The sequence below is a fragment of the Phocoena sinus genome, chromosome 6, assembly GCF_008692025.1.
Source record: "Phocoena sinus isolate mPhoSin1 chromosome 6, mPhoSin1.pri, whole genome shotgun sequence".
Lineage (NCBI taxonomy): Eukaryota > Metazoa > Chordata > Mammalia > Artiodactyla > Phocoenidae > Phocoena > Phocoena sinus.
In genome coordinates, this window is record NC_045768.1 from 82643993 (window position 1) to 82669938 (window position 25946).

The window sequence follows — 25946 nt, forward strand, 5'->3', positions numbered from 1 at the left end:
TTCTTCTTTCACTTTTTCTTTTTCTGTGTAGATTAAAGGCTCCTGGGGCTCCAGCGAGGCATCAGGGCTGTGCCTCTGAGGTGGGAGAGTTCAGGACACTGGTCCACAAGAGACATCCCAGCTCCACCTAGTATCAAACGGTGAAAATCTCCCAGAGATCTCCATGTCAACACCAAGACCCAGCTTCACTCAACAACCAGCAAGATACAGTGCTGGACACCATATGCCAAACAACTAGCAAGACAGGAACACAACCCCATCCATTAGCAGAGAGTCTGCCTAAAATCATAATAAGGCCACAGACACCCCAAAACACACCACCAGACGTGGACCTGCCCACAAGAAAGACAAGATCCAGCCTCATCCACCAGAACACAGGCACTAGTCCCCTCCACCAGGAAGCCTACACAACCCACTGAACCAACCTTAGCCACTGGGGACAGACACCAAAAACAACAGGAACTATGAACCCACAGCCTGTGAAAAGGAGACCCCAAACACAGTAAGTTAAGCAAAAGGAGAAGACAGAAAAACACACAGCAGATGAAGGAGCAAGATAAAAACCCACCAGACCTAACAAATGAAGAGGAATTAGGCAATCTACCTGAAAAAGAATTCAGAATAATGATAGTAAAGATGATCCAAAATCTTGGAAATAGAATAGACAAAATGCAAGAAACATTTAACAAGGACCTAGAAGAACTAAAAAGCAATCAAACAATGATGAACAACACAATAAGTGAAATTAAAAATTCTCTAGAAGGGATCAAGAGCAGAATAACTGAGGCAGAAGAATAGATAAGTAACCTGGAAGATAAAATAGTGGAAATAACTACTGCAAAGCAGAATAAAGAAAAAAGAATGAAAAGAACTGAGGACAGTCTCAGAGACCTCAGGGACAACATTAAACGCACCAACATTCGAATTATAGGGGTCCCAGAAGAAGAAGAGAAAAAGAAAGGGACTGAGAAAATATTTGAAGAGATTATAGTTGAAAACTTCCCTAATATGGGAAAGGAAAGAGATAAGTCCAGGAAGCACAGAGTCCCATACAGGATAAATCCAAGGAGAAACACACCAAGACACACATGAATCAAACTATCAAAAATTAAATACATAGAAAAAATATTAAAAGCAGCAAGGGAAAAACAACAAATAACACACAAGGGAATCCCCATAAGGTTAACAGCTGATCTTTCAGCAGAAGCTCTGCAAGCGAGAAGGGAGTGGCAGGACATATTTAAAGTGATGAAGGAGAAAAACCTACAAACAAGATTACTGTACCCAGCAAGAATTCCACTCAGATTTGATGGAGAAATTAAAACCTTTACATACAAGCAAAAGCTAAGAAAATTCAGCACCACCAAACCAGCTTTACAACAAATGCTAAAGAACTTCTCTAGGCAGGAAACACAAGACAAGGAAAAGACCTATAATAACAAACCCCAAACAATTAAGAAAATGGTAATAGGAACATACATATTGATAATTACTTTAAATGTAAATGGATTAAATGCTCCAACCAAAAGATATAGACTGGCTGAATGGACACAAAAACAAGACCCATACATATGCTGTCTACAAAAGACCCACTTCAGACCTAGGGACACATACAGACTGAAAATGAGGGGATGGAAAAAGACATTCCATGCAAATAGAAATCAAAAGAAAGCTGGAATAGCAATTCTCATATCAGACAAAATAGACTTTAAAATAATAACTATTACAAGAGACAAACAAGGACACTACATAATGATCAAGGGATCAATCCAAGAAGATATAACAATTGTAAATATTTATGCACCCAACACAGGAGCACCTCAATACATAAGGCAAATACTAACAGCCATAAAAGGGGAAATCAACAGTAACACATTCATAGTAGGGGACTTTAACACCCCACTTTCACCAATGGACAGATCATCCAAAATGAAAATAAATAAGGAAACACAAGCTTTAAATGATACATTAAACAAGATGGACTTAATTGATATTTATAGGACATTCCATCCAAAAACAACAGAATACACATTCTTCTCAAGTGCTCATGGAACACTGTCCAGGATAGATCATATCTTGGGTCACAAATCAAGCCATGGTAAATTTTAAAAAACTGAAATTGTATCAAGGATCTTTTCAGACCACAACGCTATGAGACTAGGTATCAATTACAGGAAAAATATCTGTAAAAAATACAAACACATGGAGGCTAAACAATACACTACTTAATAACCAAGAGATCACTAAAGAAATCAAAGAGGAGTTTAAAAAATACCTAGAAACAAATGACAATGAAAACATAACAATGCAAAACCTATGGGATGCAGCAAAAGCAGTTCTAAGAGGGAAGTTATAGCAATACAATCCTACCTTAAGAAACAAGAAACATCTCAAGTAAACAACCTAACCTTACACCTAAAGCAATTAGAGAAAAAAGAACAAAAAAACCCAAAGTTAGCAGAAGGAAACAAATCATAAAGATCAGATCAGAAATAAATGAAAAAGAAATGAAGAAAACAATAGCAAAGATCAATAAAACTAAAAGCTGGGTCTTTGAGAAGATAAACAAAATTGATGAACCATTAGCCAGACTCATCAAGAAAAAAAGGAAGAAGACGCAAATCAGTAGAATTAGAAATGAAAAAGGAGAAGTAACAACTGACACTGCAGAAATACAAAGGATCATGAGATATTACTACAAGCAACTCTATGCCGATAAAATGGACAACGTGGAAGAAATCGACAAATTCTTAGAAATGCATAACCTTCCGAGACTGAACCAGGAAGAAATAGAAAATATGAACAGACCAATCACAAGCACTGAAATTGAAACTGTGATTAAAAATCTTCCAGCAGGGCTTCCTTGGTGGCGCGGCGGTGGAGAGTCCGCCTGCCAATGCAGGGGACGCGGGATTGTGCTCCGGTCCGGGAAGATCCCACATGCCGCGGAGTGGCTGGGCCTGTGAGCCATGGCTGCTGAGCCTGCGAGCCATGGCTGCTGAGCCTGCGTGTCCGGAGCCTGTGCTCCGCAGCAAAAGAGGCCACAACAGTGAGAGGCCCGCGTACCACCAAAAAAACAAAAAAAATCTTCCAGCAAACAAAAGCCCAGGACCAGATGGCTTCACCAGCGAATTCTACCAAACATTTACAGAAGAGCTAACACCTATCCTTCTCAAACTCTTCCAAAATATAGCAGAGGGGGGAACACTCCCAAATTCATTCTACGAAGCCACCATCACCCTGATACCAAAACCAGACAAAGATGTCACAAAGAAAGAAAACTACAGGCCAACATCAATGATGAACATAGATACAAAAATCCTCAACAAAATACTAGCAAACAGAATCCAACAGCACACTGAAAGGATCATACACCATGATCAAGTGAGGTTTATCCCAGGAATGCAAGGATTCTTCAATATACACAAATCAATCAATGTGATACACCATATTAACAAACTGAAGGAGAAAAACCGCATGATCATCTCAATCGATGCAGAGAAATCTTTTGACAAAATTCAACACCCATTTATGTTAAAAACCCTGCAGAAAGTAGGCATAGAGGGAACTTAACTCAACGTAATAAAGGCCATATATGACAAACCCACAGCCAACATCGTCCTCAATGGGGAAAAACTGAAACCATTTCCACTAAGATCAGGAACATGACAAGGTTGCCCACTCTCACCACTATTATCCAACATTGCTTTGGAAGTTTTAGCCACAGCAATCAGAGAAGAAAAAGAAATAAAAGGAATCCAAATCAGAAAAGAAGTAAAGCTGTCACTGTTAGCAGATGGCCTGATACTATACATAGAGAATCCTAAAGATGCTACCAGAAAACTACTAGAGCTCATCAATGAATTTGGTAAAGTAGCAGGATACAAAATTAATGCACAGAAATCTCTAGCATTCCTATACACTAATGATGAAAAATATGACAGAGAAATTAAGAAAACACTCCCATTTACCACTGCAACAAAAAGAATAAAATACCTAGGAATAAACCTACCTAAGGAGACAAAAGACCTGTATGCAGAAAATTATAAGACCCTGATGAAAGAAATTGAAGATGATACACATAGATGGAGAAATATACCATGTTCTTGGATTGGAAGAATCAACACTTTGAAAATGACTCTACTACCCAAAGCAATCTACAGATTCAATGCAATCCCTATCAAACTACCACTGGCATTTTTCACAGAACTGGAACAAAAAATTTCACAATTTGTATGGAAACACAAAGGACCCGAATAGCAAAAGCAACCTTGAGAAAGATAAACAGAGCTGGAGGAATCAGGTTCCCTGACTTCAGACTATACTACAAAGCTACAGTAATCAAGACAGTATGGTACTGGCACAAAAACAGAAATATAGATCAATGGAATAGGATAGAAAGCCCAGAGATAAACCCACGCACATTTGGTCACCTTATCTTTGATAAAGGAGGCAAGAAGATACAATGGAGAAAAGACAGCCTCTTCAATTAGTGGTGCTGGGAAAACTGGACAGGTACATGTAAAAGTATGAAATTAGAACACTCCCTAACACCATACACAAAAATAAACTCAAAATGGATTAAAGACCTGAATATAAGGCCAGACACTATCAAACTCTTAGAGGAAAACATAAGGAGAACACTGTATGACATAAATCACAGCAAGATCCTTTTTGACCCACCTCCTGGAGAAATGGAAATAAAAGAAAAATAAACAAATGGGACCTAATGAAACTTAAAAGCTTTTGTACAGCAAAGGAAACCATAAACAAGCCCAAAAGACAACCCTCAGAATGGGAGAAAATATTTGCAAATGAAGCAACTGACAAAGGATTAATCTGCAAAATTTACAAGCAGCTTATGTAGCTCAATATCAAAAAAACAAACAACCCAATCCAAAAATGGGCAGAAGACCTAAATAGACATTTCTCCAAAGAAGATATACAGATTGCCACCAAACACATGAAAGAATGCTCAACATCATTAATCATTAGAGAAATGCAAATCAAAACTATAATGAGATATCATCTCACACCGGTCAGAATGGCCATCATCAAAAAATCTAGAAACAATAAATGCTGGAGAGGGTGTGGAGAAAAGGGAACACTCTTGCACTGTTGGTGGAATGTAAATTGATACAGCCACTGTGGAGAACAGTTTGGAGATTCCTTAAAAAACTACAAATAGAACTACCATACAACCCAGCAATCCCATTACTGGGCATATACCCTGAGAAAACCATAATTCATAAAGCATCATGTACCAAAATGTTCATTGCAGCTCTATTTACAATAGCCAGGACATGGAAGCAACCTAAGTGTCCATCAACAGATGAATGGATAAAGAAGATGTGGCACGTATATACAATGGAATATTACTCAGCCATAAAAGGAAACGAAATTGAGTTATTTGTAGTGAGGTGAATGGACCTAGAGTCTGTCATACAGAGTGAAGTAAGTCAGAAAGAGAAAAACAAATACCATATGCTAACACATATATATAGAATCTAAGAAAAAAAAAAAAAAGGTCATGAAGAACCTAGGAGTAAGACGGGAATAAAGACACAAACCTACTAGAGAATGGACTTGAGGATATGGGGAGGGCGAAGGGTAAGCTGTGACAAAGTGAGAGAGTGGCATGGACATATATACACTACCAAACGTAAAATTGATAGCTAGTGGGAAGCAGCCGCATAGCACAGGGAGATCAGCTCTGTGTTTTGTGACCACCTAGAGGGGTGGGATAGGGAGGGTGGGAGGGAGGGAGATGCAAGAGGGAAGAGATGTGGGAACATATGTATATGTATAACTGATTCACTTTGTTATAAAGCAGAAACTAACACACCATTGTAAAGCAATTATACCCCAATAAAGATGTTTAAAAAAAAATAATAATAACTTTAGAAAAAAAAAAAAAAAGAAAAATCAAGGGACTTCCCTGGTGGTCCAGTGGTTAAGAATCTGCCTTTCAATGTAGGGGATGCAGGTTCGATCCCTGGTCAGGGAACTAAGATCCCACATGCCGTGGGGCAACTAAGCCCGCCCGCCGCAGCTACTGAGTATGTGGGCCACGACTAGAGAGCCTGCATGCCGCAGCTACAGAGCCCATGTGCTCTGGAGCCCGCACCCCACCACTAGAGAGAAGCTGGTGTGCCACAGCGGAGGATCCTACATGTCACAACGAACATCCTGCACGCTGCAACTAAGACACGATGCAGCAAAAAATAAAATAAATATTTTTTTAAAAAGAAAAATCACGTGATCATATCAATAAATGCAGAAAAAGCATTTGACAATTCAGGACCCATTCATCATAAAAACTCTCAGTAAAGTAGGAATAGAGGGGAGATTTCTCAACTTGATTTTAAAAAAAGTTTACAAAAAACCTTCTGTTCATATCGTCCTCAATGTTGAGAAACTCAAAGCTTTCCCCACTAAGATCAGTTACAAGGCAAGGATGCCCCTCTCACCACTCCTTTTCAACATCATACTAGAAGTCCTTGCTAATGCAACAAGGCAAGAAAAAGAATAGAAGGTACACAGATTGGGAAGGAAGTAATAAAACTGTCTTTATTCACAGATGACATGATTGTCTATGTAGAAAATCTGAAAGAATCAACAAAAAAACTCCTGCACTAATAAGTCATTAAATCAAGGTTGTAGGATACAAGGTTAATATTTTTAAAAAATCAATCTCTTTCCTACATACCAGCAATGAACAGTTGAATTTGAACTTAAATCATGGCATGTCACCGATTTCTAGGTACACAGGAAAACCACAGCAACATTAACCAAACTCACATAAACAATGCCTTATCATGAAATTGAAAGAACTATTAAAGTGGAAATCTGGATGCCTGGGTCCTAGTCCTCTGTCACTCACCAGGTTAAGTGAGTCCCTTCTCTTCTCTGGACTTAGATGCTCCCTGAGAAAGATGCAGGCATTAGACTAAAAATCTAAAATCTTTTCCAACTTTCTAAGTCCTCTCTGAGAATAAAGGCACGTATTTCTTCTCCAAAATGTCTTATTTTTTTTCTTTTTAAATAGACTTTATTTTTAGAGCAGTTTTAGGTTCATAGCAAAATTCAACAGAAGGTACAGAGATTTCCCATATACCCCCCATCCCCACATATGCAGAGCCTCTCCAATATCAGCATCCCCCACCAGAATGGTACATGTCCTACAATGGACGAACCTACATTGATACATCATTATAATCCAAAGTCCAGAGTTTACATTAGGGTTCACTCTTGATTTTATACATTCCGTGGGTTTGGACAAATTTACAGTAACATGTATCCACCATTATAGCATCATACAGAATAGTTTCACTGCTCTAAAAATACTCCATGCTCTCTGTCTATTCATCCCTCTTTCTCCTACCCCAAGCAACCACTCACCTTTTTACTGTCACCAAAGTTTTGCCTTTTCCAGATTGCCACACAGTTTTTAAAAATGCAAAAGTAGGGGATTCCCTGGTGGCGCAGTGGTTGAGAGTCCGCCTGCCGATGCAGGGGACACGGGTTCGTGCCCTGGTCCGGGAAGATCCCACATGCCGCGGCGCGGCTGGACCCATGAGCCATGCCCTCTGGGCCTGTGCGTCCAGAGCCTGTGCTCCGCAACGGGAGAGGCCACAACAGTGAGAGGCCCGCATACCGCAAAAAAAAAAAAAAAAAAAAAAAATGCAAAAGTAACAAATGCTTACCAAAAGTACAAATGGTATAGCAGTATGCAGAGGAAAGCAGGAAAGTTTTCTGGTGCTACTCCACACCCTGACTCTCAACTCCTCCCTCCTTCAAGAGTTAACCACCATTAAGAGGCTAACACTGCACTGTTCAGTATGACAGCCTCTAGCATATGTAACTACTTAAATTTAGATTTTAATGAACTAAATTAAATAACACTGACAATTCATTTCCTCAGTGACACCAGTCACATTTTAAGTGCTCAATCACCATGTGAGGCCAGTGGCTACCAAACTGGACAGCACAGATAAAGAACAGTTTCATCATCACAAAGGTTCTACTGGACAGTGCTGATCTAAAGTGCAGAAGGAGGCCTTTTTCAATTCCTCTCACTTCTATTCAACACTTATTTCCAGAAACCCCCAAATTACTTCCATCAGGCCCTCTCTGGCTGGGCTGAGGACCACCCTAACAGGTTAAGGGGATGAGTTGCTTTGGAAAAGTCTGTCAATTTCCTGATCTGTAATTAAGAAAGATTCGCTTCATCACTGGGCTCACTGAAGATCACAGGTCATGGAACCATCGCCACCCCAACAGCACATAAAAGTTTAAAACCTCAACTAAGAACTTGAAAACTCCAGTGTTCTTCAGGGCGGTGCCTGAGATAAAACAAGCGACATGTCTTACCTTTCACTCTGGAAGTGTAGCCAAGCTGACCCTGCAAAACAATGGTGATGGTCATTGAACCACACAAACCTTGCCTCATTGGGGTTGTCCTAATTATTCCCTAGTAAACAGTAGCCAATGCTGTTTTCTAGACTCCAGCTGCCCACTCCACTGTCTGCATAGTCTGAGCAGATAATTGCCAACTCCCCACTGCATGTTATGGACCTCTCTGTTAACATATAAAATCAATGCATTTCTCTTAGTTCCTCGCAAACACCATGTCTTTGCCTATGCACAGCCTTCTGCCAGAGGCCCTTCTTTTCCTAACTGTACCCCTTTTCAACACAGTCCCCCAATTTAGTGGCCAAACAATGCCTACTTTTTCTTTAAAACTCATCTAAGTCTTGGATTCTAAGACATCATCTCCTCCAAAAAAACCTCTTCGCGGTCCTTCCCAGGCTGGATTAGGATCCCCAGTGGCTGCTCAAGAATTTCTATATAGGAGACACGTTGAGGGTGAAAAGCTGGTAGAAAGCAGGGAATGGGGTGTGTGACTTCTCTTGAAATCACATTTTATAGCAAGGTACAATTTTTGCTGAGATATTTGCAAGACAAAGAGCAAAGTTCTTAAAGATGCTCTTATTCACATTTAAATGGGAGTAAGAAAATATCAGTGATCCATTTCAAAGAATATCCTTTGGAAGAGTAGTGGCTTTGGAAGAGAGTGATTAGAGATTAAAGGAGGGTTACACCTTCCCCCAGTTGATACCTCGGTTTCTCTATGTGCTCCAATAATACCTTAGTGTTCTTCAAACGTAATAGTATCACCTTGAATCTGTCTATGCGTCTGTCTTTTCTACCAGACTGGAAAGGACCATATTCTTACTTATCTTTTTATCTCTGGTACCCAGACTGGTCCTTAAGAGAGATGCTCAGCAAATGTCTGTCGGATGGATGAGTGGAGGAGCGGGTGGCTGGGTTGACAGATGAATGAATGGATGGATCGGTCAGTGGATGGGTGGATGGAAAGGATGGGAGGGGACAATTTTGCCTTCAGAAAAAAATCTCCTAAAGGTAAAGATCTTGGATCTCAAATCTCAAAGTCTGTGCCCCCTCTCCATTTCCAATAACATCAAGAACATGTTTCATATTTAACAACTGCTAAGTACATGGATGGAAAAAAAGACTGGCATTTCCCACCCAGTGAGTGTAGTAAAGAAAGTCTGGGGGAAAGAAACAAAGAAATCTTTAGCAATAAATACTGGATTATAGCATTAAAAACCTCCCTTTCTCTAATGGAGGGACAATTTGGAGATAAACCTAAACCACCTTCCTCTCTGTGGCATATGATTAAAATCTGCTTTGTTCTTCTAATTTGCTATTCTCAAATTACCACACTGCTGCTGGCGCTGCAAACTCAGACTTCACGGCTGCCCTTGAATTACTGTACAACTTTTCCTCCTTTTTTTCTTTTAATCAGCACTGAACCAAGAAGATGCCATCTACACCTGGTGGAGAAACTATGTCTCCAAATGTGGAGACAAAATGTGTCATTCAAGGTGCCCTGCCCCCCACCGCCATGATCCTTCAGCAGAAATACATCTCCCTTGAGGTTTGGGAACACAAGAGGTGAAGTTACCCTTGACAAGGCTCCAGGTGGTATGAAGTGTTTTTTCCACCCCTGACTTCAGAGATTTTATTACTCTTCTACCTAAGCCTTCAAAACAAAGAGAGCCTGACCAGGATGTAACTAGTGCCTAACAAAAAAACTTTACTTTCATATTTTTCTAGCAGTCTTCTAAATACCATGGCCTGGGATTGCTAAGAATTTGACTTCCTGAGTCAATCTCAAAACTACAAGGTAAATTACCACAGAGGATAGATAGACAATTCTATGACATCATCCTTCCTCTTTTTCTCCTTTGTAATTTTTTGCAAATTACTTTGAAATTTCAAAATACAAGCAACGTATTGCTTGGTACCATGCCAAACATGGAAAGGGAAGATATCTTTCAATTATCTAGCAATGTTAGATGCCAATTCATAATTATCTGATCAATTGATGTCAATTTTCATTTGGAAGCACATTGAGCCATATATTGACTAAAGAAAGTAGAGAAGAACTAAAACTGTGTCCTTAGATGACAGTTCTAAGACATCAACATGCTTTCTTTACCCAGAAATATGGTCAGTGTGAGTTTTTTTCCTTGTGCTATTAACAGTCGTCAGTGGAAAAGAATTACATCGTTTAGACTGCCAAGAAAGATTCAAAAACAAAAGAAGCGTAGTATTTAGTATTTAGTAGGAGCAAATCGATAACCCAAGACACCATACCCCACCCTAATTTTGCTAAATAGGCAACTTCAGGCAAATCACACCTCTGATCTCAATTTAATCAACTAGCTAATACAATTTATGAGCATACTACTCAAGGATATCAAGAGGCATATGAGTAGAAAGAAAGGATGCTGCTAAACAAGAACCAATAGACTCCCACCATCATAACACTGTAGATGACACCTACATATGGATGAAGATCACAGAGACTAGCATTATTTTCAGAACAATGGGCAGTCATATGTGTACAGACCAGCCCAAAAAATAACATTGGTTAGTAACATCAAGGAAGAATTATTAGCCAACTTACTGAGTAGGCTTTTGTCCTCTCTTCTATTAATAAAGCTAATTAGTTACTGATTTATTTTAAGATTGCTTAATTTTATTACCAATCCATTAGTAAATGATATTGCACTTGAATTTTCACAGTTTGCATATTAAGACCCTGATTCAGCCAATCCTTTCCAGACTAACATTCACCATCAATTGGTGATGCTTAATGTTGCCTTAAAGCAACAAATTATGCTTCTGAGGTGAGAGGTAATAAACCAAACTGTAATCTGTTAATATGCTAATTGCTTCCCCTGCTACAGAATAATCATATTTCAAACCGTAGCATAATAATAGATATATTCAGACAAAGCTCTGTTGTATATCTAAGATCCAGGTCATTATGTTACTAATATTAAATTATTTCGGGCTTCCCTGGTGGCGCAGTGGTTGAGAGTCCGCCTGCCGATGCAGGGGGCACGGGTTTGTGCCCCAGTCCGGGAAGATCCCACATGGCGCGGAGCGGCTGGGCCCTTGAGCCATGGCCGCTGAGCCTGCGCGTGTGGAGCCTGTGCTCTGCAACGGGAGAGGCCACAACAGTGATAGGCCCGCATACCGCAAAAACAAAAACAAAAACAAAACAAAACAAAAATTATTTCTTTGAGGGATTTTACAGAACTTGAATTTATTTTAATCAACATTCACAATAATCTCCTGGAAACTAAATAGAAAACAAAATTTGCCATTGGAGATATCTGAGACATAAATAAATATTTTAAAAAGATAAATTATTGCAGCATAATTTGCAAAGTTGCTCCTCATATGACATGTCGACTTCAATTTTACACCACGTTGATAGGATTTTAAAATGTATTATCTATTTAATGTTCATGACACTGTCTTAAAGCGTAGCTTCCCTAGAGTGAAAATCCTATGCTTTGTAACCCAGAGACTTATAACTGGGAGAGGACTTTTTTTCATCTGTTATTCCAAGCTAGAAAATGAGAATTAAGAGAAGGAAAGTGCTTTTCCACTGAGGACTCTGAGTTGGCTGCCTTTTTTTCTTGCAGAAGAAAATGGAGAAGCTCTCGTTCAGGTGGGAATTGCCAGACTAACGGAAAATGATCAAGTGCTCTTGGAAAGAATTCCAGAGCTCAAACTCCATTGGTTTGATCTACAAGGATGCCCCAAGCAGAAAGACAAAAATGGAAGACCCATCATAATAGTTTCATTCATACCACATGGTTTCTACCACCACCTGCATGAATACTGAAGACTCTCTTATCTGTGTCTCCATGCCAGATCTCTCTGCTGACTTTCATTCCTTATTTCCAACTGGCTACCAGTAATTCTCCACTCAGATTCCCTACAGGCACCACGAAGTCAACATGCCCAGACTCAACATCTTCTCCCCTAACCTGCTTCTCCGGGTCAGTTTCACGGGTGTGGGATCCATGCTAAGAAGGATCCCACACCTGGTTTAACGGTCTGTTCTTGTGATCTTGAAATTCTTAATAATTTTTAACAAGGAGTCCCATATTTTCATTTTCCAGTGGGTCCCCGAAATTTGTGGCCAGTACTGGATTGGTATCACCATGACCCCTGTCACTGAAACCAACCACCTGGGACTAATCCCAGATTCTCCCTTCTTTCATTTCTATGTCCAATCACGCTGTTTCATGGCCATGGCTTTACACCAAGCAAGGGCTCATCGTGTTTGGAACGCCTTTTTCCCTTCTTCAAAGAATTGATTTCCACTTGTCCTTTAATTATTAATCAAGATTCATCTACACCAGGGGTACTGATTGATGTCTCAGTCTCATACAGACGCCTCCTCTTGGTCCTCCACACACATAGATCTGTCATTTTGTCCTTGAATCATTATCTTGCTTCTCTGCCTCCAAATGACTATCAGCCCCTTGATGTCTGATTTTATTTTCTTTTTATCTCTAGTGCCCAGCTCTGTGCTTGGCATGTAGAAGATATTTTTCAAATGTTTACTGAATAAGATTGATGCTATTTCAAAAAACTTTACTAATTCACTTTTGAAAAACATGATTGCTTGATCTATACAAACGTTCCCTCCCTTCAGAATTAACTTCATGTTTTTCCAAAGTGATCCTCTCACTTCCCTGATGCACCTTCAGGGAAAGTCACCAGACAAACAGCTCCGGAGCTTATGTTACACCTCAAATGTATTTTTCACTGTCCTCTGGGGTCACTGTCCCCCGAGGTCACTTCTGAAAGCGACAACAGCTGGGTCCCCTAAGCCTCTGGGAAATTTCCAGGCACTGATGGCTTATACACAATGATTTGTTTGTGCCAAGAAGTTGCCAGAGCTCCTCCACAATGCCACCAGAGTCCAGGATACAGGAAAGCAAGAGTGGGAAGTGTGGCCCAGAGGGACAAGAATTCTCTCATTAATCCTGGGCCCCCATGCGCTCTCACGGACGTCCAACGCTTCATCAGATTGGCCAACACAGGAAATCCTGTTTGAAAAACAATCTCTTGATTTGGCTGGGGCGGGGAGTCAAAAGAAATCGTTTCATCCGCAGCAACAATATCTAATCAGCACTTCAGTCTATCAGCGATAGATACACCTGGATGGATTTCTCTATTCATTCACTGAACCTCTACTGAGGGAAATGTGCCAGGTGAGGTATTATCAAGGGAGACAAGGGCCAAAAAGCCCCACACTCAAGGAAATTAAGAATGCTATTATAGGGTTTCCCTTGTGGCGCAATGGTTGAGAGTCCGCCTGCCGATGCAGGGGACACAGGTTCGTGCCCCGGTCCGGGAGGATCCCACATGCCGCGGAGCGGCTGGACCCGTGAGCCATGGCCGCTGAGCCTGCGCGTCCGGAGCCTGTGCTCCGCAACGGGAGAGGCCACGGCAGTGAGAGGCCCGCGCACCGCAAAGAAAAAGAATGTTATTATAAAACAGATAAATTTCACTGACGCCTTACTATTCCAAGTGGGGTTCACAGAACAGCAGCATCAGCATCATTTGGAAGCCTATTAGAAATGCAGAATTTCAGGGCACTCCTCAGGACCTCCTGAATCAGAAGGTGCATTTTAACAACAGAACAGAAGATCCACATGAATGTCAGAGACTGAAAAGCATTTATACATCCCTCCCGAGAGTTGAACGCCAACTCTTTTTAGCCTGAATTAAGTTCAAACCTCAGTTGTAAAACCTGCCCTAATGGCTCCTGGTCATAATCCCATTTTTCCCCATCTGCGGACTCCACATTTGGCTCTCTGCTATTTCATAGGAGGGGCAACTTGAATCCTTCCCCACACAAAGTGGGAACTGAGAGAGAACCCTGCTAGCTATTAAATGTCTATCACTCACGCATGTGAATCTCATACTAGATTCTCCGAGGGACAAATTCTGATATTTCTCTTCCTGCCATGTTTTGTTTTTTAACATCTTTATTGCAGTATAATTGCTTTACAATGGTGTGTCAGTTTCTGCTTTATAACAAAGTGAATCAGCTATACATATACATATATCCCCATATCTCCTCCCTCTTGCGGCTCCCTTCCACCCTCCCTATCCCACATTTTTAAGAGTTCCCAAAATGCCTACTCAGAAAAAGAAGTAACAACTTAAGAATTCAGTGACTGATAGACCTGATTCAAGAAGTTTACATGTTAATGCACTGTTGCTGTACATCTTCCATAATCAAAAGAGGGGTCTTAGAGTAAGACAAGGCTTTATCTAATTATTAGAGTTGAAAAAAATCAAGATTCAGCTGGAGAGCAAGTGCAATTGGGAAATGCTTACGACAGCAGAGCCTGCCCTTGATCTTCTACTCTTAATATTGCAATGCACACATACACACACACATGCGCACACACAGGTATATCATTCATATTAAGAATTCCAAATATACATATACACATTTTCCATGTATAACTGGGTTTTTTATTTAATTGACATCATTTCAAGTACTTGTAACTTGCGATCTTAGAGGCCCAAGATGCATGGGAGTTCTATTTTGTTTTACTTAGGGTTTTTAAAATTTTTTTCAGGAAGTTCAGTAAATTGATAGCCACCAAAACCAGCAATTCTTGAGCTCTTTGGCCTGAAAACTCCCTTACATTATTGATGATCTATAGAACTTTTGTTTATTTGGGTTGTATATCTCAATATTTGCTGACAATTTTTTAAAATATCCAATCATTGGGCTTCCCTGGTGGCGCAGTGGTTGAGAGTCTGCCTGCTGATGCAGGGGACCCGGGTTCATGCCCCGGTCCGGGGAGATCCCACGTGCCGCGGAGCGGCTGGGCCCGTGAGCCATGGTCGCTGAGCCTGCGCGTCTGGAGCCTGTGCTCCACAACGGGAGAGGCCACAACAGTGAGAGACCCGCATACCACAAAAAAAAAAAAAAATTCAATCATTGATTCATTAAAATAAATAATAAACCCATTGCACATTAACATAAATAGCATACTTTTATGAAAAATAACTTTATCTTACAAAATAAAGACTAATTTCGTGAGAAAAGTAGTGCTTTTTACATTTTTGTAAATATCTTTACTGTCTGGCTCAACAGAAGACAGCTGGATTCTCACAACTGCTTCCATAGTCAATGTGTTGCAATATCACATATCATGCAGCCTCTGGAAAACTCTTTTGTATACTTATGAGAGAATGAGAGTGGAAAAGGCAAATCAACAAGGGTGACAAATACAAAAATAGTTTTTTCAACAAATGGTGCTGGGACAACTGGATATCCACATGCAAAAGAGCCAAGTTCAACCCCTACCTCACACCGTATACAAAAATTAATTCAAAATGGATCAGATGGGGACTATTTTTTTAAAATATTTATTTACTTATTTGGCTGCGCTGGGTCTTAGTTGCAGCAGGCAGGATCTTCATTGCAAAATGCAGGATCTTCAGTAGCAGCATGCAGGATCTTTAGTTGCAGCATGTGGGATCTTTTTTTTAGTTGCGGCATGCGAACTCTTAGTTGCGCATGTGGGATCTAGTTCCCTGACCAGGGAAGGAACCTGGGGCCCCTGCATTGGGAGTACACAGTCTTAGCCACTGGACCACCAGGGAAGTCCCAGATGGGGACAATTAGTGGGTACAGCTTCATTTGGGGGATGATGAAAATGTTCTGGAATTAGTTGTACAACTTTGTGAATATACTACATCTACTGAATTTTACACTTTAAAATGGTGAAATTTTATGGTATGTGATCACATATCAATAAAATAATGAATCAAAGACCTAAATATAAGAGCTAAAACTATAAAACTGTTCAAAGAAAACACAGGTATAAATCTCATGGCCTTGGTTTAGGCAACAGTTAGTTAGCTATGACACGAAAATCAGAAACAACAAAAGAAAAAATAGATTAAATGGATTTCATCGAAATTTTTAAAATGTTGACACCATCAGAGTAAAAAGACAGCCCTAAGAATGGGAAAAAAAAATCTTTAAATCATTTATTAAATAAGGGGTCTGTATCCAGAATATATAAAGAATTATTAGAACTCAATAATAAAAAGACAATTCAATTTTTAAATGGGCAAAGGATCCAAACAGACAGTTCTCCAAAGAAGATATACAAATGGCCAATTAGCACATGAAATGATGCTCAAGTCATTAGCATCAAAGAAATGCAAATCAAAACCACAATAAGATATCACTTCACATCCACTAAGATAGCTATAATCTAATAGATAATAACAAGTGTTGGCAAGACTGTGGAGAAATTGAAACCCTTATACATTGCTGGTGGAAATGTAAAATGGTGCAGCTGCTTGGGAGAACAGTTTGTCAAAGTGTTCAATTCAAACTATTAAACAGAGTTACTAAACATATGACATAGTAATTTCACTCCCAGGTGTATACCGAAAAGAAATGGCAAATTTCATAGGAATATGCACTGCAACATTCTTCATAATAGCCAAAAAGTGGAAACAACCCAAATTTTCATCACCAGATAAATTGATAAACTGTGATCTATCCATACAATAGAATATTATCCAGCAATTAAAAGTGAAGAAATACTGATACATGCTACAACATGGATGAACCTTGCAAACATTATGCTAACTGAAAGAAGCCAGACACCAAAGATCATTGTATGATTTCATTTTTATCAAATGGCCACAAGAGACAAATCTCTGGAGACAGAAATTAGATGAGTGATTGCCTAGGGCTAGGAGGTTTAGGGGGAAAGGGGAGTGTGACTACTAAAGGGCACAGGGTTTCTTTTGGGGATGATGAAAATGTTCCAAAATTGCTTGTGGTAATGGTTGCACAACTCTGTGAAGATCTTAAAAATGTACAATTTTAAATGGGTGAATTTTATGGGATGTAAATTATACCTTGATAAAACTCTTTTACCCAGAAGAGGAAAACACCTTATTATTATTTTGAAAATAGTCTGAACCTCATAGGCCCCCTGCAAGGATCTCAGGGACTCCCGGGGGTCCCCAGAACACACTTTGAGAATCACTGACCCACACAAAGAATCTAGTGTGGTTAACTTCTAGCAGCCCTCTCTCCTCCCCCCTCCTCCTTCGGAGGAGAGCCCTGATTTCTAGGCATTGACCTCTCCCCCATGCAGACCACCACCAGGAAGGAAGCTGATTCCACTCTGATCCCCAGGTTCAGGTTCAGGTCACCTTAAGCTAATCAGCACATTCCCTTCTATGGATTACACTCACTGTTCAGGGTGGGCATGTGACCCAGGAGGTCTGATCAGAATGACTGCAGGACTTTTGCTTGGAATGCTGAGTGGGAAGTAGTTTTTCTCTTCTTCTGGAGGGTGTCCAATGAAAATGTGAGAACTGGAATTACTATAACCATTTCACTATCAGTCTGAGGATAAAGCCTCACAAAAAGGCAGGATAGGCCTTGAATTAGGTCCTTACTTAAATCAGCACTTCTGGACATGGGATCCAGTAAACATCCTTAGTGCTAAAGCCAGTTTGAATTAGAATTTGTTAGCTAAAAGCACCCAGCTGATATACTGTCCAAATGATGTGGAGCTAACAGTACCGCATTCTCCCCACAGTCAATACACGTTGCCTTTGCTTTGAGGACATCACGAGATAAGATCTTAGCAGACCATTGAAATGACATTACTTCTTTTGTCAGAATATACTTAATACAAAGAGCTGGCCCATGTAATCTAGGCCTAAGCACGTCAGAGCTAGACCACAGTATTTAACAAACTGTCTCTCCTCTTCCTTTTGTGTCTGAACTTCACTGTAGCATTCTCAATGAGTTTGATAGAGAAAAGTGTTGGATTGTCCTTACTAGCAGAAAAGGCGTGGCTGTCAGCTGCACCTAGCTTGAATTTCACCAGCAGGATCATCATGGGCCCTGATATTTAGCACGTATGTGTGTTTGCATGTGACCATCCAATTCCTGTTCCAGAAGATAAGAAAATCAGGATGCAGTAAACTACTCTCTCTCTTTTTTTCAACTGAATTAATTAGAATAGTATTCTACATTTGGGTGATGTTTTAACATTTGCAACATGCTTTTATAGACATCACTTCAACAACCCAATGGAGACTGGCAACTGAGGGATTATTATGCCCATTTCACAGATTAAAAAACAGGAGGCCCAGTGACTCGCTTAAAGTCTTGCACAATCAAAAAGTAATGGAGGGCTTCCCTGGTGGCGCAGCGGTTGAGAGTCCGCCTGCCGATGCAGGGGACACGGGTTCGTGCCCCGGTCCGGGAAGACCCCACATGCCGCAGAACGGCTGGGCCCGTGAGCCATGGCCGCTGAGCCTGTGCGTCCGGAGCCTGTGCTCTGCGACGGGAGAGGCCACAACAGTGAGGGGCCTGCGTACCGCAAAAAAAAAAAAAGGATAAAAGGTAATGGAGTTTGGTCTTAAAGACATTAGATTCCAAGCCAAAGCCTTCCCACTACTTAGGATTAAATCCAATATACCTTCACATAATAGTAAGACAACCATCAATATTTTTTCAGCTCTTACAATGGTCTAGGTACTAAGCGCTCAGCATATATCCCACATTTAATCGTTACAATAAGCCCATGAGGTTGTGCATTATCCCCACTTTACAGATGAGGAAACTGAGACCTAAAGAGGTAAAGTGACTTGCCCAAATCACCTGGCTAGTTAATGGTAGAGCCAGGGTTCAAACCCAGGCAAGTAGCACTCAGGAACAGAAGCTCTCAACCACTTTGCCATACTGCCACTTCAACAAAAGCAGAGATGCCTGCTCTATACAAGATGGCTTGTAGCTGCCCAGAACCCACCAGCTCAGTAAGGACTGAACTGATTTAACAACACCAACTACAAAGGACTATCCAATAATTTTTCTTGTTGTGGAATTTGGTCATACAAAGATTGCCTAAAATAAGCCTGGGCTTACTTAACATCTTATTAAACTTTCCTGACAGTTTTATTGTAACAATAATTGTAACTCAGTTTGACCTATTCTGAAAGACACTACTGCTTGCTTAGCCAACAGCAGTTCCCCAGCCCCCTACTACACACACACAGGCACATGCACACGTACACACACCTCTCCATTGCTTCCGTGATGTCAAAGCCCACCTCCCGGAAGGGTGCAAATACCAAACGTACACGTTTCTATACTCTTTTGCAGCTAAGTCCTGGGTATAGGATCTAATCCTGGCCAATGGGATCTGAAGGGAAGACTGATGGGGGCCTCCAGGAATGGTGTTCCCCCATGATAAAAAGAAATGCAGGAAGAAACACGACCTCTTATATGGTGGATGTGTTAGTACTTGACTGACATTCAGAACTACTACAGCCACCTTATAATCAGGACTATAAATGACAAAGGTGACGTGTTGAGGTGGCAGAGTGGAAAGATGGAAAGTACCTAGGTCCACGCAGAGCTGCTGAACAACTCTGAAGCTACCCTACCTCTGGACTTCTCATTAGGTAAGATAATAAGCGTCCTTATTATTTAAGCCACTTTAACTTGGCTACTGTCTTATTTGCAGCCTAAAGCATCCTAAGTCTCAAGTCTCAGGAGGCAGCTGCAGAGAAGAAAGGGCTCTGGATTCTGAGTCAAATGACATGGCTTCCAATCTACTTACTTGCCAGGTGACTCAAGTTGCCTAATATCTATGAACCTCATTTTCTACACCTATAAAATTGAGATAACACTCAAGAACACAATAATATCAATAAAGTGGAGATAACAGGATAGGAATGAAAATCACATGAGATGATGTGTATACAACCACTCTGTCAACAGCAATGTTTTACTCAAAGGTAATCGGTCTAGGTAATAGTTAAACTACAGACTTTTTAAACTGGAGCCATCCATTCTAACCCAACTCCCTTACTTTACAAAATAAGAAACATTGATTCCAAATGTCAAATGACTCACTCAGTGTCACACGACTGGTTGGTAACATAACTAAATCATGTATCTCCTGATTCCCAGTCCAATGCTGTCATGCCACCCTCATGCTGACAGGTAATGAGCTACATTAAATACTGGGCCGGTAGCATTCATTCATTCAACAAGTGTTTACTGAACACAACTACATGCCAGGTTCTGCTCTACGTACTTCTGACTCCTTGAACAACTACCACAACGAAAGTTCCTAACCTCATGAATTTAACAGCCCAGACAGAAATTATTCAATCTACATCTATAAATAATTATTAAGTGCCTACTGTGTACTAGGCACAGTGCCAGGATTTCTATTCAAATACAAGTACAAATTTCCAGGCAATTCCAATAATAGCAACCATGTTTACCAGGATTTGCTAACAAAGAAATAATGTAAAAAGTCTATATGTTACTCAATAAGAGTCAGTATTAAAAATGGCAAGCTCATTAGAAGGAGTTGTGAATACCCTGCCAGCATCTGAAAACGTGGATGGAATGGGAAAGATGTCTAGGACTCCGCTCTACTTGAAGCAGCAAGACTGGACGAAAGAGGTGAGAGCTAAGCCATGTCCTTCCACAGTCTCCAGACTTCAAGGGTTGGCTCAGTTGGAAAAGCCCAATAGGGAACATTTAGCAACTCCTTCCCCTCCCCAGGCCTCTGTCTGATGCCCTAGACTCTCCTTTTGCTCCCTATCCGGTTGGAATTCCTCTTCCACTCTACCTAAACATTCACATGCAAATGACATAATGGGACAGCACCCTAGATCCTATGAAGAGCCACAGCAAATGACCCTTGGCATCTCCTACTGGAACTGGCTATCAGGCTGCTGACACTGAGCCATTACATTGTTTGTTTGAAAGGGGTTTTTTTTGGTCAATAACCACCCAAATTATATAGTTTGGAAAAGAATATTTAAAAGCTATTGTTTTGCAAAAAAAAAAAATCCATAACTCACATTTTGTGTGGGTTACAGAGGGAAGATCTGTGTAACAATTTACACTCTCTGAACTTTGTGATTCCCTAAAATGGAGGAAAAAGGCAAGCAAGAAAGGAAAGACAGGTGGATTCCCCAGGGCATGTACTGGTGACTCCAAAAGCTTCTTTTAAAAAAAAAAAAAAAAATCATTTTGTCCTCACCCTAAACAAACGGAAAGGTTTTTGTGACCTTATGCTCAGAAGTGTAACATCAATTCCCAGGTTGAAATATTCTAGGAAGGTATAAGGTCCAAAATTATCAAAATAAAATCTTTTAATTCACTTTAATTGGTTAAATGATAATCACCATTTGGGGGCAGATGTGCCTCCAAATAAAACACTTGATTTTTTTAAGCAATGCCAAAATCAACATTTTGGAACACAGCATTTTAATCTCTTTGGCATCAGTTGGGCCATACAAACTCTAACGTTCCAAATTGCTATTAGACTGGCTACAATTTATTGTTTCCCAGAACACCAGGCAATGCATACATGTCCTTTGGGGACTATTTATCTATTCTAAGGAAGACTTCCTCCCCCAAAGGGAAAAAAAACCAGTGGTGTCAACTCCAAGTGGGAAAGGACAGGGCAGAGAAAGGGCTGAGAGAGCCCAGGAGAACTCAACAGCTCCACTCTCTGCCACTGGTTCCTTCATTATCTACATATCCAATATGGGTTAAAGTTCTTGTATACCCACTTTAGGACTTAAAGCAAAATGCACAAACTACTCTCTCTGAATCACAAGACAGTACATGCCAAATGTTTCTGTGCAACCCCGTGGCAACAGAAAAACTGCCTATCTTGCTAATCCTTTTATTATTAAGTTTAGCAGCAATGCTTAGCCCAGAATGAAATTCAAGATCCTCCAGGAAAGTCAGTGGGAGCCTACTTTCCTGGGAGGTCATAGGGCACCACATTCCTCCCTTGAAACTTATCCAGTTGTCAGCTCACAAATTAGTTGTCACTGTCCCTATGTCACAAACTCCCACAAGAAAAGAAAAAAAAAAGGAGGGGGAAGACCATTCATTCATTCATTCTTGGTTAACACAGCCCAGAGGCAGATTCTTGCCCCTGGGAGACGCTGCTTCCATTCATCTCTCACCAGAACGGGGGTAGGGTGCCCAGTATTTTTAAAACAGCTCACTCTGTCCCGGAGCTTCAAGACTCAGGTATGTGAGAAGAGGAAATCAGAGAGATAAATAAGTAAATAGATTTAAAAGTCAGAAGCCAATAGTGCTGAACCCTGACATGACCTTTCCAGGTTGTATGCCCCAAGTGGGTCTTGGGACAGGACACATACCTGCCTACATATACATGCACTGAAAGAACACACACACACACACCCCACTGCAGCTCACACTAGATCTACTGCAAGCCCAAAGGCACTTACTACCCGAGGACGGGGTTGCCAGCAAAGCTGCCTTCACCCAAACAACTGTGGCCTTCTCCAACTTGGACGAGAGCAAATGTCCACCAATATCCCAAAGGGCGCTTTTTCCCAGAACCCAGGTCCTGCAGGGTTCCCTCCCTGCCGGCCTCACAGCCCTTTTCTTTTCTCTGAAACACTCAGATTTCACACGATTCCTTTCGAGGTAGCTCCAGTCCGCGCAGCGCGCGCCCCATCCCTTAAGGCTGGAGCCCGGGGCTGCCTGGCCTCTCTTCAATCCCGGGAAACTTCGCCGCCGCTCCACGCTGAGAAGTAAAGGCCACCGGTAGAGGGGAGGCAGGGAGAGGGAGCAGGTCCCTGGGACTGAGGGCACCTTCGGAGCCCGGGCGCCGGAGAAAGAAATGAGTAAACCCAGGCTGGTGTATGCCTTCTCCACGTGGAGGAAGGGAGGAAGGAAAAAGTGGGCGACATGCAGGTACCCCTCTCGGCTCTCAGAACTCATATATCCCGACGGGGTAGGGAACAGAGGGGTTAGAGTCCCCCGGGAGGCAGCTGCCCTGCGCCCCCAGCCTAGGCGCAGCGAGACTTGAGCGCAGCGTGTAAGCCAGAGGAAGGGGCCCCGGGAAGGCAAAGCGCGCGCCTGGTGCCTGCGGGGCACAGTGCCCCCGTCCCTGGGTAGGGCTCCCAGTCTCAGGGGGCGGAGGAAGAGGAATGTGGCTTTCTAGCAGGCCCCCGACTGGGTTCCTCGCCCCTGCCGGCGCACGCCCACCCGCAGAGGCCCCCCAGTCCTGCGCCCGGCGTGTAGTCCACTCCCTCGCCCCAGCACCTGGATGTGGCAGGAGATCTCCGAGTCGTCCAGCAGCCGAATGGTGCATTTCATCTCCTGGCTGAGCGATTTGATGCTGGAGCTCCGAAAGTGGATCATTTTCATGGTCCTCCTGCCTCTCGGCACACAGTGGCAGGAGGCGAACATGCACCGCGGCCCGTGGAAGCGAGCGAGAGGCTCCGGGCCAGCGCGGCGCTCGCCCGCGCGGACACACACACTCGCTCACGCACCGTCCTGGAAACCCGGGCGCGGCTCAGCCCCGGGACAGCAGCGGCGATGGGCGCCTGCGGCCACACACGCCTAGCGGCCGGGGCGCGGCAGGCGGGCCCCTCCTTCTCCTCGCTCCCCTCCCTCCGCTCCCTCGCCTCCGCCTCGCCCGCTCCTTTCCCCGCCTCCGCCCCTCGCGCGCGCTCCTGCGCCTCCCTCCGCCCGGGCTCGCTTGCAGAGGATGCCCCGAGCCCGCGACCCCCGGCTGGCGCGCGACGTACTCACTCCCACTCGCGAGGAGCCGCGGCAGGAGAAGGCGGAGAGAGGGCTAATGCTGGTGGCCGGGGCGCCCCGGCAGTGGCCTGCTCCGCCGCCGCCGCCGCCTCTGCGTCAGGCTGGGCCCGGCAGCCTCCTCCCTCTCCGGCCGCGATCACTCTGGCTCCTGGTCGCGCACGTCCCTGCCCCGGCTCCCCCAGGCGCCCGACAGCGCCCTGCTCTGCTTGGCCCCAGGGACCTGGCGGCGGGCGGGTGGTGGAAGGCGATCCTGACCTACACCCGCAAGGAGGATTCCCCTGCGGGAGAGGATTACTGGACCAAGAGCGAACCCCGAGAGTGACATGAGGCCCTTGCCCGGCTACAACGGCAATAAGGCTAACAGTCACAATCCCTGGTACTCATGGGGATTTTTGTAAGCCTTTATTTTATTTAATATTAACTGAGAGTCAATCTCCTTCTCTAAGAAATTCAGAACCTTCCTTAAGCAATTTCTCTTTTTTGTCTCCCAACATTTCACTTCGATCTCTGGAAGCAGGACCTTAGACCCGAGCAAGAGGGTCCTTACCCTGCCCTAAGGGGGACCCTTAAGGGACTTCACTCCAGTATGAAAACTACAACTGGGGTTGAATCATCTCTCCCAACCCAAAGAGCAGATCTAAGATAGCCTAGAGATCAAAGAAAAGTCACCACGCAAGACAATCCAAGCTTTTCTTTTAAGGCTACATACTTGTCTCTTCTTACTGTAGCAAGCTTTCAGCTCCAAAAGAGTCAAGCTCAATACCCCAAAATTGTTATCTCAAATTTCAGGGAAGTCGAATAAGGACACTAGGGAAAAGGACAGAACAGAGGTCACCCAAAGTGGGATTGCAAGCAACAGCATTTTGAGGAAATGAGAAGAATCTGAGATTGTCTGTCTGGTCTGGTTTGGAAGGCTGAGATTCAACAAGTCTAATGTGAGCTTGGGAAGCCCTTGGAATACATGAAAAACAGCTGGGGAAATTACCACATACAGTCACCTGGAGTGAAGTACCCATTGAAGACAAGGCTTTGGGAAACCGAGTGGCCATGGTCAGGAAATAAAATGAAGAGCAAGAGGAATTCAAAGAATGAACTCAAGAGGTGAGCTTAAAACTGGGCCACTTAAAGAAAAGCAATGACACACTGAGTCCTAAATTCTCAGCTCGCAACTTTTTTAAAAAGCTGTATTCTTTCTATGACAGAGCTAAAAGAATTTTTTATTAATTGAACCACAAGGCTAAAAAGCAAACTCAAAAATTTTCTACAAGTTGCCAAATTACAAAGTCAATTGAATTATCAGCCTCACCGGATTTCATGTGTGAGAGATAATATCATCAGGAAAGATTGGGAATCTGGGAATAGAAATGGGGCCATAAAGGAGGATTTGGTTAATTCCTAGTAACTCAAGCCCCCAAGTCCCTCTTGACAGCAGAAGCAAAGCCTCTTCCCTTATCTAAAAAGGCTGTTCCTGCATTGTTTGAAGACCCTGTTCTGACCTCACCTGAGGCAGTTACCCTGGAAAGGGAAGACAATCTCCTTGCCACCTCTCGCCCACCACCTCTGACTACTCTTACTCTTAATACTTGAATCAGATCCAGGCACCCATGGAAAGCCAGTTACAAAGTCAACCCCAGGAAGAGAAAGAATTACAAGGTTTTGCTAATTTAACTTGAAAAGTATGTGTGTAAATAAACCTAAAGTTGTTGATTTGAGTGCACTTTTCAGTGACTCTGGTTTCAATGTACCATCTAAATAAATTGACTGACTTTTGGACTGAGCTAAATGAAAATGAGAAGGAGGAAATCCCCCAATATTTGTATAGGAAAAAAATCCAAAGAATCAAGGAGAAGGAAACACTGAAGTGGATGCTCATATGTAGCCAGTTCACTTCTCTCATAACCATGAGTCCTGAGGG

The 25946-nt window shown here is 42.3% G+C and overlaps 1 protein-coding gene across 1 annotated transcript in view; it reads right to left on the reverse strand.

Annotated features, from left to right (window-relative positions):
* FRMD3 (FERM domain containing 3) overlaps window positions 1–23868 on the reverse strand; it is a 307038-nt gene extending 283170 nt beyond the window's left edge. The window contains exon 1 of the mRNA XM_032634061.1: window positions 23531–23868. Within this exon, the coding sequence (XP_032489952.1) occupies window positions 23531–23677 (147 nt within the window). The 5' untranslated portion in view covers window positions 23678–23868. The remainder of the gene's footprint in view (window positions 1–23530) is intronic.
* Between the last annotated feature and the right edge of the window lie 2078 nt (window positions 23869–25946).